General features: G+C 43.9%; 2 protein-coding genes across 2 annotated transcripts; both read left to right on the top strand.

The window, feature by feature from the left end:
• Positions 1–646: 646 nt before the first annotated feature.
• On the top strand, positions 647–10,447 carry LOC125538826 (probable E3 ubiquitin-protein ligase ARI8). The gene is made up of 15 exons (XM_048702124.1): positions 647–1,112; positions 2,977–3,101; positions 3,850–3,952; positions 4,503–4,593; positions 6,384–6,556; positions 6,869–6,973; positions 7,047–7,135; positions 7,763–7,870; positions 7,960–8,050; positions 8,131–8,220; positions 8,848–8,895; positions 9,001–9,072; positions 9,155–9,254; positions 9,333–9,459; positions 9,774–10,447. Exons 1-15 carry the CDS (start codon positions 948–950, stop codon positions 10,054–10,056), a joined length of 1,770 nt encoding a protein of 589 aa, XP_048558081.1. The 5' UTR covers positions 647–947; the 3' UTR covers positions 10,057–10,447.
• An 836-nt stretch (positions 10,448–11,283) lies between these two features.
• Positions 11,284–12,419, top strand: LOC125538827. Its single transcript, XM_048702126.1, has 3 exons — positions 11,284–11,796; positions 11,893–12,096; positions 12,176–12,419. Exons 1-3 carry the CDS (start codon positions 11,734–11,736, stop codon positions 12,254–12,256), a joined length of 348 nt encoding a protein of 115 aa, XP_048558083.1. The 5' UTR covers positions 11,284–11,733; the 3' UTR covers positions 12,257–12,419.
• Positions 12,420–15,215: the final 2,796 nt, after the last annotated feature.

Here is a 15,215-nt window from a genome sequence, read left to right as displayed (position 1 = left end):
ACGACGGGGTTCGACCATATTATTTGATCTTACTTTGTCTGCATTATGTCATCACGCTTCAAGCATTATTTTGTTTGTTATGAACTTAATACCTTGCGATGCATGTTGGATAGCACCGCTTACTTAATACCAAGCTTTACTCGGCTGTCGCGCCGCTTCAATACCGACAGTGAGTGGTCACGCCCGTCCTGCGTAGGTGTCAATGCCGGAGCGGCTGCTCTCTAGCGGCATGAATGCGGCAACTGCCGGGCGAGAACGCGCGTTGGCACGAGTGGCTGTTTCGGATGCGCTAGGGCGGTCAGACGCGGGCGGGTCAGCGATCCGGACGCTTGCAAAGCTCTTAATTTGTCTTCGATTTGTGGAAAAAAGTACGTTCGGACCACCCGACGAACCGATATAGACCCATGTTGGATGACACGATACGATCCGAACCGCACGGTCTATCAAGGGTTCGTGTTGAAAATGCCCTTATTGGATTATCCAAAGAGCTTTGAATCTGAAGTCAATAGAAAATCCCACGGACAACTGAAAACACGGAGAGAAAGAACTGTAAGAAAAACACTACGCGCACAAGGACGAGTGACAAGGGATAAACAACCGAAAGCAAAGTGGGGGAGAAAGGAGTAAGAAAACGAGAGGAAAAAGCTTGCATTCCTAGCTATTCTCGTGTGTAGGCAGCAGCCGAGCGAGCGAATCCACCCGACCCACCATTCCCACCAATCCGTCCTCCCCATTCCGCCCCCCCCCCCCCCCCCCCCCCCCCCCCCCCGCATCCTCCTCTCCCTCCCCGCCTCTGCCCCGAACCAGCGCGGGCGCCGCCGCGCCCCCGCGCCCCGGGCCCGATTGCTCCCTCCTCGTGGTGGGCGCCGCTCCGATCCGCCCGATCCGCGCTGCTCCTGAGGCTCCGGCGGCGAGCGGAGGCGAGCGCTGGCGGCGGCGGGGCGGCGATGGACTCCGAGGACGACATGCACGACGCCAACGACTCAGCGGACGACGACTTCTACAGCGGCGGGGAGGCCGGGCTCGCCGCCAGCGATGACGGCGACGCCGACTACGACTTCGCCGACCACGACTCCGACGACTCCCCCGAGCTCCTCTCTCACCGGCAGCAGGTGATCTCGGTTTCCCGCCCAGGATGGGTGTGTGCTTGGAGTGGCGCAATCGCGTAGCTCGTGTTTCCATCTTTTTGATGTGGGAATGTGCGGGAACTGTAGTTTCGTGAATCTAGACGATCGATGAGATTGCTATTCCTATGCTTGCTGCTACGGCCTTCCTTCTCTAGTAGACTGGGCTGTGGCTCGGGCGAATGGCCTTGCCCTTGCATTGGCCGTCATCCTCAATAAATATGTGTTGGTGCAAGCTAGGGCCTCCGGGGAATATTTATTTTTTGTGTGAGAGCAGTGGTGGATGCAGGATTATAAATAACGCAGTCAACATTGTTGACGAATAATATACATTTTGGCCACCTGACTGCCAATACTTTGTCCTAGACAAGCAAATACTAAATTCATAAAAGTATACATACAATAAATAATGAGATAATGCAATATTGTGAATTACGATGACAACTTTGTTTGGGATGTAGTTTATAACTTTTCACATAAAAGTTTAATTACTAGCAAATGGTAAGTCATGATGTTATAAGAAAAAAAAAGTCATGATGGACCAAAACAAGGTAGGCTCTAGGGCGGTATGCATGTACCCTACTAATTAAATGCCAAATCACAGAGTATATGAGCTGCCATGCAATTCTTCAATGTCTAAATTTTGGATGTCTACACAATGCTAGTCATTTTTATCCCACATATCCATGTACAAAACCTATTGATGTATGGGGCACTTAGAACTTGACAATGGCAAAAAGAATTGCTGACCTGCTGTACCACACCACGTTGCCAAAATCTAGCGGAGCTCCTCCCAGTTCCAAAGCAAAGTTTTTATGGGCGGACATCAACAGAGATGATGGCACTAGGATATAGTGGTTCATCTGTTAGTTACTTCTTTTCCCTGGGTTTCCCTCTTGTTTTAGTCGACGAACTTCCTAACTTGAGTAGCTTCATTATCTGGCAAACTTGAGTAGCTTCCGTGGTTCCTTGGTGTTCCACTTCTCTCCATACCACTACCTTCCTTATTGACCCAGCAACACAGACCTCGCTTTTCAGTTGTCATTATCCCCTCCCCTGAAACCTTTATCTGCCTCCTTTCCAAGCTTCCAGCCATTGAGGTAATCCATTGCCCTGGCCATTTTCACCACTAGTTGCTGTCTTTACTCTACATGTTACATAGTCATAGATGAGTGGCATTGCCGTCTGCTGATCCATCAACTGTCTGACCATCGAGAATTCCTGTCATTAGGCCGGCCCAACCCTGCCTTGTGCACTCAACCAAGTTCTTGTGAAGAAGTTTCAGTTGCTTTCCGATATCTGTCTTGATATCAATCTCTGCTTTGATTGGTATATGACTATATGTGTTGGAGGTATAAGGAATGTTTTATGGAAGGATAGCCTGATAAGTTACTATTTGTTCCTTAAGTGTACTGTTCTGTTGTGCTTCCAGCTTCACAAACATGAAACAAACTAAATAATGTGCTCTGAAAGCCAAATTCCAGCTTTTGGCTTCCTAAAAAAGCATTGGCTATTCCAACATAAGCCTGTAAATTACATAAACTGGTATCTCAGAGAAGCTACATCTAGGCCAAACTTGGACAACAATCTTCAAAGTTGCATTAGAAAAGTAGGTTAGGTTGTTTGCCAAGTCAGAATAGCACTGTTCTACCTTTAAATAATGCATTAGATTTTTCTGGTCATCAATAGTTTTAATTTATTTAGTAATCATAATGTGTCGCTTAAGTGGTTGCATTTGATACTATTTATATTGACTTGTGAAATAAATCGCTCTCAGCTCAATGTTTCTCATTGCTTGTTCGACCTTCATGCCCTGCTATTCTTATCGTCATTCACTTGTTTTGTGCACCAGCAAAATTACTGCATATTGAGTGAAGCTGGTATAAAGCAGCGGCAAGAGGATGACATAAATAGGGTTTCAACCGTTCTCTCAATTTCAAAGTCGGAAGCATGTGCTCTTCTTCGCAGCTATAACTGGTAACATCCATTGCCCTATTGTTTTCACCTTGCCCTATAGTGATCTGCTCCTTTTTTGGGGTTGTTAGATACTTGGATATCGCCGTGGCTTTTAGATTCTTGTACTCTGAGACCTAAGTTACATTTCTGTATTGCTATAGTTATGTTTGACCGATTCGGACACAAAAGGTATATGCGTGCAGCAGGTTATTAAGGTGTAGATGTGTTGCAAAGCTGGGTTATCTAGTTGCTATTTATCCTTATCTTACCCATATTGCAAATATAAGATGTTCTGGAATCCATGATTGTCAACACTTAAGTTTGACTGTCCTATATATACAAATTTCTGGAATGACTCCATAATTAGATTCGTCACGAAATACATTTCCATAACATTTAGTTTTGTGAGTTAGGACAACATATTATGGTAAAAACAGTGGTACTTAGGAATCCGTGTCATTTTTCCATACCAAGTTATGTTTGCAATAGTTCATCCACAACAACAACAACAAAGCCTTTAGTCCCAAACAAGTTGGGGTAGGCTAGAGGTGAAACCCATAAGACCTGAAGACCAACTCATGTTTCTGGCACATGGATAGTTCATCCATGGAAGTTTATTTTCACTGCTTTTGGTTTTTAGCCTATTAGCTGAAGTGGTCATAGCTGTATACATCAAATGCTACTTGCGCATATATATGTACTTCATATCTCCTTGTGATCTTATGTCGGTTGTTAATTCCACTTTCTCATTTAATGTTTTTCCCCACAGGAGTGTTAGTAAGGTGCATGATGAATGGTTCGTTGATGAAGAACGTGTTCGCAAGGTTGTTGGTTTTCCGGAGAAGCGCATTGAAATGCCAAATGACAGAGAAGTACATCACTACCTCAATTAATTGAACTTATTTTTTCATTTCACTAAGTATATTTCATTTTTTTGAGCCATATAGTAGTTGTTGGGAATTGCTGTGGTACAAGCATTTCTGAGCTACCCAGTGTTTCCAATATTTCTATTCCCCCCATTACCATTTGTAGGATGAGTTGTGGATGCTGAAAAAAGTGTACATAAAGCATATAAAATACAAACACACTTACTGTAGTCAGTCAATTATTTGGTACAGGCTTTCATATTTGCCACTTCCCAGTGTCTTAGCACCTACTTGTATCAGTATGCATGGCCACCAGCTCAGATTGTTTGAAAAAGGTATCGGCTGACATGCTTTTATCATTGCAGGTTTGCAGTGTACATGCATTAGAAAATAGTAGCTTTGCACTTGCTATGCATTGTGAGCGTCATGCGCATGTGCCATTTTTATGCCATTTCTCTTGCCTGTTTTCAATGGTTTCTAATTTCTACAAAAGCTTATGTAAAACATTTGATGCTCTTGAATATTCAACTTATACAGTTTGTTCACTTCATAACAGCTGGCATGTGGAATTTGTTTCGAAAATTGCCCCCATGCATCAATGAGTGCTGCCGCATGTGGACATCCTTTCTGTAGTGTATGCTGGAGAGGTTGGTCAATCTGTTCTTTAAACACTCCTCTGTATATGGACCTTAAGGGTGTGTTTGGTTTAAGAACGAAGTGGGATGGAATGTCATTGTTCCATTCCACCGGAATGGGTTGGTTCTGTTTCTGTGTTTGGTTGGGGATAAAATGTGCAATGTAATGGTTATATTTCAGCGTTTAGTTTGGAGAATTGGAATGGAATAGATTTGGAGAGTATCTCTAACATGCAAATGTACAATATGAACAGTTACAACCTTTTTATGTTTAACAAAAATTATGCGAAATACATTTCAATTGCACAATGATTTATCGTCCACATATAATCTGATGTCTACAAAATTTATCATCACTAAATTGTTTCCAAGAATAGACAAAAAATATTAATCAAGTCCCAAAATCTGGATTACACTAGTACTAATGGCATCAAAATTTGTCAGAATCTCAACACAGAGCACATAGATGAAGCATTAATCAAGGAATGACAAGCTAGGAAAAGCCAGTTGCTTCACTTGTCCCAGCTTTTGTGCTTGCCGGCGCTGATGCTTGCCAACGCTGCCGCTTCCTCTCTGCTACTTGCGCTGCTTGCTGCCCCGGCCGCTCCTTCCTCGTTGCTGCTGCTGCCCAGGTGTGGCCACCACAAGCAAGCTGGCTACTGACCCTTCCGCCACCATCGAAAGACAGAAGGCAGACAAGCCAACGGCCACGCGATCTGCTGCTGCCTGTACTCCACCCGAAAGACAGATAGGGGGGGCGCATATTTCCTGCTTGCCGTTGTCGTCGTACCGCCTTCGTTGCCCTGGTGAAGGCTGGATCCGTGCCATCCCGGCTGCCGTCGTTGGAGGGGATGCCTTGAGGATAAGGACGTCGAATGGGACGCCTCAGGTGCGCCCGACTGGGACGCGGCCAGGGCGGCTCCGAGCACAACGGCGAGTAGCGCCAACGCGAGGATGCGGTGGGAGTGGCCAGCGACGCAGATTGAAGGAGGAGGCCTGGTGGTGCAGATCGAGGGAGGAAGAGAGACGAGGAGAGGCGTCACATGAGAGAGGGAGAGGAGTGCGCGACCGATTCCGCGTGATTCCTCTGATTTGGAGGTATCACTGCGTTCCGGATCTGGGCCGAATATTCATTTGGTGGGAACGAGTGGGTTCCATTCCAGTTGTATACCAAACGGCAGAACAAGGCCCAGGAACAGGTCCGACCCATGTGCCATGTCATTCCAGTTCATGACTGAAACCAAACACACCCTAAATTCTTTGTTGTGTGGAATCATGCTTTCTGTTTTCATTCTCATATTGTAACAAACCATGAACTGTCATTTCTCTGTAGCCGCATACTGGGGTGGTGATAGTTAATGATACGATACCTCGTAATTACATTCTTCTGCAACCACTTTACTTGCTGGCATGGCATGCTCTTCTGTGCATTCAATTTCTCAGATGTTCTTTTCACAGATGTTATGGCTACCTAAAAAGCTTGCTTAAACAAATGTTCACCATGCTTAAGGTCTTCGAAGTGATTAGCATCAGTTACATCTTTGTTATACTGTAAATGAGTTGCATCCTTATGAGATTTGCTATACTTTTTCGTGGAAAGGTCCACATTGCTTGTGGATGTAACAATCTAGTCCTAAATGGAGAAGCTGATCACTTACACTAGAGACTCATCGTATAGAAGTTTCAGTGCGATTGATTGGTGGTGTTTCTCTGTACTCTGTTTTACCCTTTTGCATTAATAGCTATATAATCGACCTATGATATTATGATGTCACTGCTTAAAGTTTCATGTGTATTGACAGGTTACATTAGCACTGCTATAAATGATGGTCCAGGATGTCTGATGTTGAGATGTCCTGATCCGTCCTGTGTTGCCGCAGTTGGACAAGATATGATTAATTCGCTGGCTAATGAAGAGGATAAGGAAAAGTATGGGCGATATCTTCGCAGATCTTACATTGAGGATAATCGAAAGGTAAGTTGCTATAGCTTGATATAGAGGTATTGTAACCATGGACAATGAAATGATGTGGAGCTGATATTCAGATTTATGAAGATATTTATTTGTTGACAATGTGAATATTGAACTTTGGTAGTGTTTATATTTTTCAACAACCATTATTCTTATATGCAATTGTTTTCACATTTTGAAAGGGTGTAGTTAATTGGTAATTGTAATGGATGACAACAGAACGATCAACTGCCATATTTAGCCAACTCTTGAACTAATAATATAAATGTTTTATTTTACTATACTGTTGATTAAAGGCATTTCTATGTGTAACAGACAAAGTGGTGTCCTGCTCCTGGATGTGAATATGCAGTAGAATTTGTCGTGGGCAGTGGCAGCTATGATGTTAATTGCAATTGTTCATATGGGTTCTGTTGGAATGTGAGTATTTGACCAATTAATTCGTTTATCTCATAATAGGCAGAATATAAACTATCTGAAATAAATCTTGCAGTGCACTGAGGAAGCTCATCGTCCAGTAGACTGTGCCACTGTTTCAAAGTGGATCCTCAAGAACAGCGCAGAGTCTGAGAATATGAATTGGTACTGTAGGATGACTTACTTTGCTTATTCTCAATCTGGAACTAGAATATTATTTTCGACACTTGGCATGCTAATCAATGATAGTCTACCCCCGCACCCAAGTTGTACCACTATATCACCTTGTATCCATTTTGATCACTTCAATATTGTGCATGTGCAGAGTCTTATGATTATTATTATGAGATGGGGTGTGTTGCGGATATTGTAAGCTTTAGCTAGATAACGTGGATTGTTATTTTTTATGGTAGTTGGACAATCGTCCTTGATCTCCTGGTGGGACGCACTGCATCCTGCTGTGGTGATCATGCTAGCCAACCAGGTAGGTGAAGAGAGAGATAGGGTCGAGGAGAGTTTTTTTAGCTTGGATGTCATTATTATTGTAATAACATGATGATCTTCTAAAACCATTAATGTTTGGAGTTGTAAAAATTTGAAGTATTTGGCCAGTTGTATGATGGATCTGATAAAATTATACTCCCTCAGTTCCATAATAAGTGTCGTAGTTTTAGTTTAAATTTGAACTAAAACCACGACACCTATTATGGAACAGAGGGAGTATCTTTTAGTCTCGTTTTTTTCAGGTGTGAACTGTACTATTATCTTCCTAACTGCTGGGTATGGTTTCAGGATACTGGCTAACTCGAAGCCTTGCCCTAAGTGCAAGCGGCCTATTGAGAAAAACCAGGGATGCATGCATATCACATGCACACCTCCATGTAAATTTGAGTTTTGCTGGTATACAATCAGTCTTCTTTTCTGTGTTATGTTTTTTTGCACTCGAAATCTCCTATAGCTGAAATGATATTTGCGCTATTGTAATGTAGGCTGTGTCTTGGTTCATGGTCGGAGCATGGAGAGAGGACTGGTGGATTTTATGCTTGTAACCGTTATGAGGCAGCAAGACAAGAAGGAGCGGTAGTGATTCTGATCCTAGATGTTCACTTCATTACCTAAAGATATAATAACATGTTCTATCTGTTTTGTTGTGGTCACAGTATGATGAATCTGAAAGGAGAAGGGAAATGGCGAAGAACTCCCTTGAGAGATATACACATTATTATGAACGATGGGCAGCTAATCAGTCAGTAAGTTATTCGTTATGAAAAAAGCAGCATGTACAGAACATTACTAGGATTCATAGTGACTATTTGTACCTTTTGAAGTAGACAATTATTCTGTTAGCTTAACTAGGTTTTGCCATTTTTGTCTTTTGCTTTGCCATCCTTGCATCATTTTTGGCGGACAAATAAATATAAGGCACTTCTGTTGAGTGTGCAAGATAATTGTTTAGAATTTTTTGAAGTGTTAGTTTTGAACTGCCTGAGATGATAGAATTCTTGGTTGATTGGCTAGCCTGAGAGGATCAATCTATGTTTTTTTCTTTAAAAAAGAGGAGAGATAGCGAACTTGTTTCACGCCAAATATCATGGAAGTGGCATTGTGCTGCATCGTTCTTCTTAATTTCACCTATTTGTCCAATGTTAAACCTGTTAATAATTTATAATCAATTGTAGAAATGCTGACAATAATGCAGTTTCTTGTATAAAGGATTTTTTCTCCTTGTGTTGAGATGTCGATATCAAGTCAATGCTGATTTAGGTGCTGTTTCGTGTAGACAGGGTGATAGGAATATTCCTGTGATATCTTTACCTGTTAGAACACGTAATCTCGTAACTCTGATTGCTTTGACACTTTTTATCTTCATGATGTAGTCAAGGCAAAAGGCATTAGGAGACCTTCAGAGTCTGCAGAATGACAAGGTATATGAATATATGTGACACTCACTGTTCATTTCACTGCTTTTATTATAGCTTACCTCAGCCTGTCCAGGACTCCTAAGACTGAATTCTGCAAATATTTCTCAGCTTGAAAAGTTAAGTGATATACAAAGTCAACCTGAGTCACAGCTCAAGTTCATCATAGAGGCATGGCTACAGGTATTACTTCACGGGTGTTATTATTCCCAAATTTAGGTCTCAAGTTTTCTTCCTCGTGACTGGGTTTAATTTTGAAATGTAGATTGTTGAGTGTAGGAGGGTATTGAAGTGGACATATGCTTATGGTTATTACCTCCCAGAGCACGAACATGCCAAAAGACAGTTTTTTGAATATCTGCAAGGTTTGTAGTTTTACTATCATTGATAATACATAAGCATATCCTACTCATCTGATTTCTGCTTTGTGTGTATGCATATAGGTGAGGCTGAATCAGGTTTGGAGCGGCTGCATCAGTGTGCAGAGAAAGAACTTCAAATATACCTTGAAGCCGAGTCCCCCTCAAAAGATTTCAATGACTTCCGTACAAAGTTGGCTGGATTAACTAGGTAATTTGGATCACCTTTACATATGTTCTATCCTTCGCTGTGATGCTATGCATACCTATGAAGTGTTTTTTTTTTGCTTCATTCATTTATGTCTCTGTCTAAGCCGATTGAGATTTTCTTAAGTCTCAACTGATCTAGAAGTAAATCTTCAGTTTGGTGAAAAGTGCTTGAGAAAATCTCAGCCGACTTTAGAATTAGCAGAACTGCTTATTCATTTTCTACTGACGACTTGGTCATCCATAACCATGTAGTATCAGTTAAGTACCTCTTTCTGCTGCGTTTCCTGTGACATTTTCCTGCGGGGTATTTTACAGCGTGACTCGCAATTATTTTGAGAATCTCGTCCGGGCACTGGAGACTGGATTAAATGACGTTGGACCTTCCACTAGCCAAAGCACGGGCATCAAGAACACTACTTCTAAGAGCCTTGGTGGCAAGAGCAAGACTGGCAAGAACAGGGCATCCGCTGCTGGCTCCAAATCAGGCAGCTCCAGCCGTGGTGTGGACGATAGCAACATTTGGACGTGTGATCAGTGTACATATGTAAACCCCAGATCGGCCAAGGCCTGCCAGGCTTGTGACCACCAACACCGATAGCAGTAGTCAGTCCTTGTTTAACATCTTAGCTCCGTCGATCGAGAAGAATCCTCTCAGGTCATACAGCCGTGGTACCCAACATATGCAAAAATTGCAGTTGCTAAGGATATTTGGGGCTACTGGAGTGAGGAGGCATTAGTAGAGTGCTGCATACAAAGGGACGAGATTTGTATCTGCATTGTTTGCCCACTGACTTACTGCACCGCCTCGCGGCACCATCCAGTTCGTTGTGTACATAAACTATATCTGTAACTCTGTTTTGTTTCGTTGATGTAGGGTGTACTAGGAGGTGTGTGCTCCACCAGAGAACAAGTTTTTTCTGTTGTAATGCTGTTGTAACCTTTCAATAATGCATTGACAATTTTAAGGAGGGGGAGTTTCTTGGACTGAACGGCTAATGTGGAAGGATTGACTTGAAGTAGAAGGGACTTATGTGGAAGGATTGACTTGACCCGGCAAATGTAGTAAAAGTACTAAATTATATTCCTGCAAATCATTGAAATACCGCTATATGATCTTTATATATACTAAAAAAGAATGCAAGGTTTTCATTTCACCTTCTTCCGTCCAACCTTCCTTATATACGTTTGACTCTTTCCTTCTCTTGATTTTTTACTCTCACTAGTAAATGCGCATGCACATTAATATTTAGGTAATATATTAATTGCACACGGATATTAGGTATCCTATTATTTGTGTGTTTATTTTGTGATTAGTGCAATATTTGGTATGATATTAATTGCATGTTAAACACATTGAACGCTCACCATTAGAGCAGTCTAGTCGTTGGATTGACTTAATTTAATGGCCGAGATCAGTTATATCTGTCCCTTTTGGGTCTTTATATTGGTATAGATATAGATGTCATCTTTTTTTCATTCAATCTCCCTAAATTAGAATCAATTGTCCCAAGTATTATTAACTTAGCAAAATAAAAACCATATTTGTTTGGCAAGTCATCAAGTTGTTACCAAATAAGTTCTGAACAATAAAATGGCAGGTAAATTATGATGATTGCATATAAAAACTTGCTAAGATTTTAGCGTAATAATATAATAATGAACATGCACTCACGGGCTAATCTAATCTCTCCGTAATAATAAAGGACGGATCGAGTCCTCGGGTTCACCGTCGCGGCGTTTCTACACACAGGTCCCTGTGTTTCAGTGTATTCAACCCGCAGTACGTATAGTAGGTCAACCGAACCGGTATGTCGAGATAAAAGGAAAATAAATCTGCCTCCCGATCCCATCTCGGTCTCCAAGCTCCAGCGCGCCGCCTCCTCCTGCCGACCACCCCGCCCCTCCCCGGCACCGCGCGCCGCCACGAACGCCGCGGCCGTTGGCGGCTCCCCCCGCCCCTGCTACTCTTCTCCGCTATCGCCGCCTAGCCCCGCTGCCTCCTCTCCACCGGCGGGATTCGCCGCTACCGGCCACCACCGGCCACCACCGATCACCCCAAGCCCTCACCGTGTCGTCGGCGCGGCTTTGGTGACTCCTCCCCTGCTCCTACCTCGCCCCCACACGTAGCTCGGCCCACTGGATGGAGCTCCTCCGCCCAGTGGTCATGGCCATGGGGTGCTCAAGCTCCTCCTCCGATTAGTTCACCCCTCCTCTCTCTCTCCTCCTCCCTCTCCCTCTCTCTCTCTCTAAACTCAGCTCTGTTCTTCTATTCTAGATGTGCAGGGAGGAACGTTTCATGGACAATGAGGAGATATGCAAACCACGCCATGACCTGAAGGTCCGTGTCATGAAACCCCCTTCCCCTTTTCCCTGTATAGTGATGCTCCATATTGCTTGATATGATTTTGGTCAATCTTCACTTGAGCCGAGCTAGCTGCTGGAGCTGGACTTATTTTGTGAAATGGTGTTTCCGACACCACGTTGCTGCTGTCCCTCGGTTTGCTCTGCACACGGGTACTGGAACTACTTGTCGCCAAGGATGAAGAGCTACAACGGTGTGCTCGCCAAGGCCATCGACATGGGCACCAGCCACCTCGTCAAAGGCATCATCGTGTGCAGCAAGGCCTACGCCAGCCAGGTAGGTAATGCTCCGGCCTGCTCTATCCCTTGTGTCTTTTTTACGACAAGGCAATTCCTCTGAATCCTAAGCCGTGCAGGTTCAAAGGGGAGCCAACGTGATTAGTCCTCAAGCAGCCAGCGGCGCGAGCAAAACGCTTGGGCGACACCGGTGGAGCTGACGGGAACAGCCATGCAGGCTCGGCGACAAGGGTTTGGGTCATCAGCTTTGGCAAGTGGCAGTACAAGTTCGGGCATGACGAGCTTTATTTCGTAAAGACGTGACTTTGATGTTTGAATCTTCCTTCTGATCATGTTAATGATAACGAGGCTCTCTTGATAGAATGTGAATTTGTCCCTTTGTTTTGTTTTCTTTTGCACTATATTGTGTTCTTCGTCAAGCACAAATCGCTACCGACAGGGAGTGGCGTGGACGCCATGGACTTCCACGACACGGCATTCAACACTGTTCCAACGTGCTCTGGTCATCTGACTATCTGTCTGTACAACGTCAACGACAACGTGATGGTTGCCTCCGGGCCATGGCAGGCATTCTTCCCGGAGCAGGAGGACATGCAGGTCAACTTTGGAGGGGCGTGAACAGATGATGTTGGAGTACTACGTGTGTTGAGTTCCAGCAGCACAAACATGCTAGCCACGTCTAGCTCCGTCTCGATGCTTCCTCTACTCATTTTACTTCGTGCATGATATCTCCCATGTTCTTTGAATTATATATGTGCTTATTCATAATTCATAATGCTTTGATTATTTCTACTATAACGAGTATTTGATATGACTAATGCAGAAAGTTTCTCAACCTTAACTAATTATTTGTATAGTCAGTGTGATACGAAACACAAAAGAACAAGAAATCACACGCATATTGGACAAAATATGTAAGCTAGATTTTATAAGTTAATACTGTTTGTTTTGCTTTTTATGCACTTACCAAATTTCATGAAAGAAATTAGCCGGTCTGAATGCATGTCCAATATAAAGGGTTGTCCACCAGGTGTCGTTAAGTTTTTCTCCCGTTGCCGCGTTTTTGCGAAAAGATCCTATGGTTTTTAATAATTAAACCCGTAGTCCTCATCATTAGCCAGCCCCGAACCGGTACAGAGGAGAGAAAAGAAGAAAGAAAAGCCCAGCACCCCGCACGACCCTGCCTCTTCGATCCCAGCGCCACCTCCATCCCGCTGCCACCTCCTGCCCTGCGCCGCCCGCCCCACACCTCGTCGACCGGGATCGCGTCCCTCCCCAAATGGCGGCGATGATGGAGGGCGCCGCCCACCTCCTGACCGACAGATTCGCGGGCTGCCCCCCTCCCTATGCCGGGCCGAGCATCGGCTTGGAGGCCCCTTGGGGCTGCCGTCGGTGCGGGAGTCCCGCACGGCCGTGCGGGCTGGGGTGGTGGAGGCTCCGCTGAGCCATCGACGGGCAGGGAGACAAGCTCCTGTTGAGGCGGCGGGGCTTGGTGCGGGCTGGTCTTCCGGATCGAGCCCTTCCTCATCTTTCTCTCGTTCGCTTGGCTCCTTCCCTCACAATTGGTGCCCGGGCGTCGCCATCGCCATGGATATGCTGCACAGCGCGGACGCCTGCCTCTCCCCCAGGAGGGCCATGTTGCCTCAGGTGCACCCGAGGGGAGGGGGAGGCGGGTGGAGCGCCCGCATCAGCGTGTCGTGAACCCCCTGCATGATGTTGAACACCTCAGGCAAAAGAAGATGATTGTGTTTCCGTGGTTAGGGCTGCTGTCGTCGTGCTTCATCAGCGTCGTCATTGCAGGGTTCATTTTGTACAAGTACGATCTTGGGAGTAAGGAAGCAGAGATACCTCTTCAATCCCAAAATTTATGTTGTTCCGGGAATTACCATGACAAGCAAGCACTGAATCTTTCTTGGCTATCTATAAAATTTGTTGCGACCGTACATGGCTTCTGAAGTGACGAGTAACAGTAATCATGTCAGGTTAATCCAAGCTTAATCCGTTGGTATGCCGCATGGCTGGATTGCTTGCTTTGCCATGTACTGGAGGCGCTCAATGAAATCCGTCAGTTTGCTCTTGGTCTTGGAGGATTACGGAAGAGGATATGTAGATCCTTCCAATCCCTAGCGATGTACTAGAAGTTATAAATGGTGGTGAGTATCAGGCATCATTTTTTTTCTGAATCTAGGCAATCAAATATATCCTCTTCTCCGGCCCAGTGATTCGTAGATGATTCATAGTAAAGTGTCAGAGTGAGGTGATTCTAGCATTTGCCTCTTCTGTGGAAACTTTAGGGACTACGTATCATTCAACAAAGGCAGACCTTCTGATTGCTTCTGTGAATTTGTGTTTAACAGAACATTAGGTTTCTAAATTGTGCAGACGTGTGCAGAGAAACTATATATAGCCAATAAAATTGACAGAGGAAGGCTTAGGTGCTAACCGTTAGGTGAAGTAAGGTTGGTTTCCTATCTTATGTGGTTTGTCGAAAAGAAAGGGCTTCCACCACCATGAATATTCCACAAAAACCAGACTTCATACTTGGTAATACATGAAGCTGCAGTCTTTATAGATATCCTGTATAGATCAAGGATATACATTATCATCTGCATTCGTCTGGTGTTTTTTTTATGACAGATGGTTGTGGCTGAAACCGCACATCTTCATTGAGATTTAGATGGACAGGATAAGAGTGTCGAGAAAGCATAGTAATCCAGATCATAAGCCTTTTTCTACAATAATGGACTCAAAAATGAAAGAAAAACATGGGCCTGAATGTCTATACATGAAATAATCAAATAATTCTATACCATGGCTTACTGATGCAAATATGTTGTCTACTAGGTAGTTATGCAAACATCTATTCCACCTAGGTGCTTACTTATACACACTTGTACTTTCTGTTGTTGTAGTTAATTGAAAATGTTTGTTATTTAATTTGGTTTCTGAAGATGCTATCATTGCAGTGTTAATTAGATTCTCATTATGAACCTGTGTTCACATTTTAATGTTTTCTGACTGACAGATTGTGTTTGAGAATAACTTGATGAACCACCATGTCGCCCTTCAATCTGGTTCGATGGGAAAGTAAATTACATCGCTTGAGCGGGTCAACATAGCCTACAGGTTAAGTGGATGCTATCACTTTATATGATCTTT

The sequence above is a fragment of the Triticum urartu genome, chromosome 2 (assembly GCF_003073215.2).
Source record: "Triticum urartu cultivar G1812 chromosome 2, Tu2.1, whole genome shotgun sequence".
In the NCBI taxonomy this organism is placed as follows: Eukaryota; Viridiplantae; Streptophyta; class Magnoliopsida; order Poales; family Poaceae; genus Triticum; species Triticum urartu.
This window is presented reverse-complemented; position numbering and strand designations above follow the sequence as displayed.

What these genes read in the sequence shown, in the direction of transcription:
- LOC125538826 (XM_048702124.1), top strand. Translation starts at nt 948, where the DNA reads ATGGACTCCGAGGACGACATGCACGACGCCAACGACTCAGCGGACGAC. An exon ending in CTTCTTCGCAGCTATAACTG is followed by an intron (nt 3,102 to 3,849) that starts GTAACATCCATT and finishes TTTTCCCCACAG; the next exon opens with GAGTGTTAGTAAGGTGCATG. An exon ending in ACATTGAGGATAATCGAAAG is followed by an intron (nt 6,557 to 6,868) that starts GTAAGTTGCTAT and finishes TATGTGTAACAG; the next exon opens with ACAAAGTGGTGTCCTGCTCC.
- LOC125538827 (XM_048702126.1), top strand. Translation starts at nt 11,734, where the DNA reads ATGTGCAGGGAGGAACGTTTCATGGACAATGAGGAGATATGCAAACCA. An exon ending in AACCACGCCATGACCTGAAG is followed by an intron (nt 11,797 to 11,892) that starts GTCCGTGTCATG and finishes GAGCCGAGCTAG; the next exon opens with CTGCTGGAGCTGGACTTATT. An exon ending in GCAAGGCCTACGCCAGCCAG is followed by an intron (nt 12,097 to 12,175) that starts GTAGGTAATGCT and finishes TAAGCCGTGCAG; the next exon opens with GTTCAAAGGGGAGCCAACGT.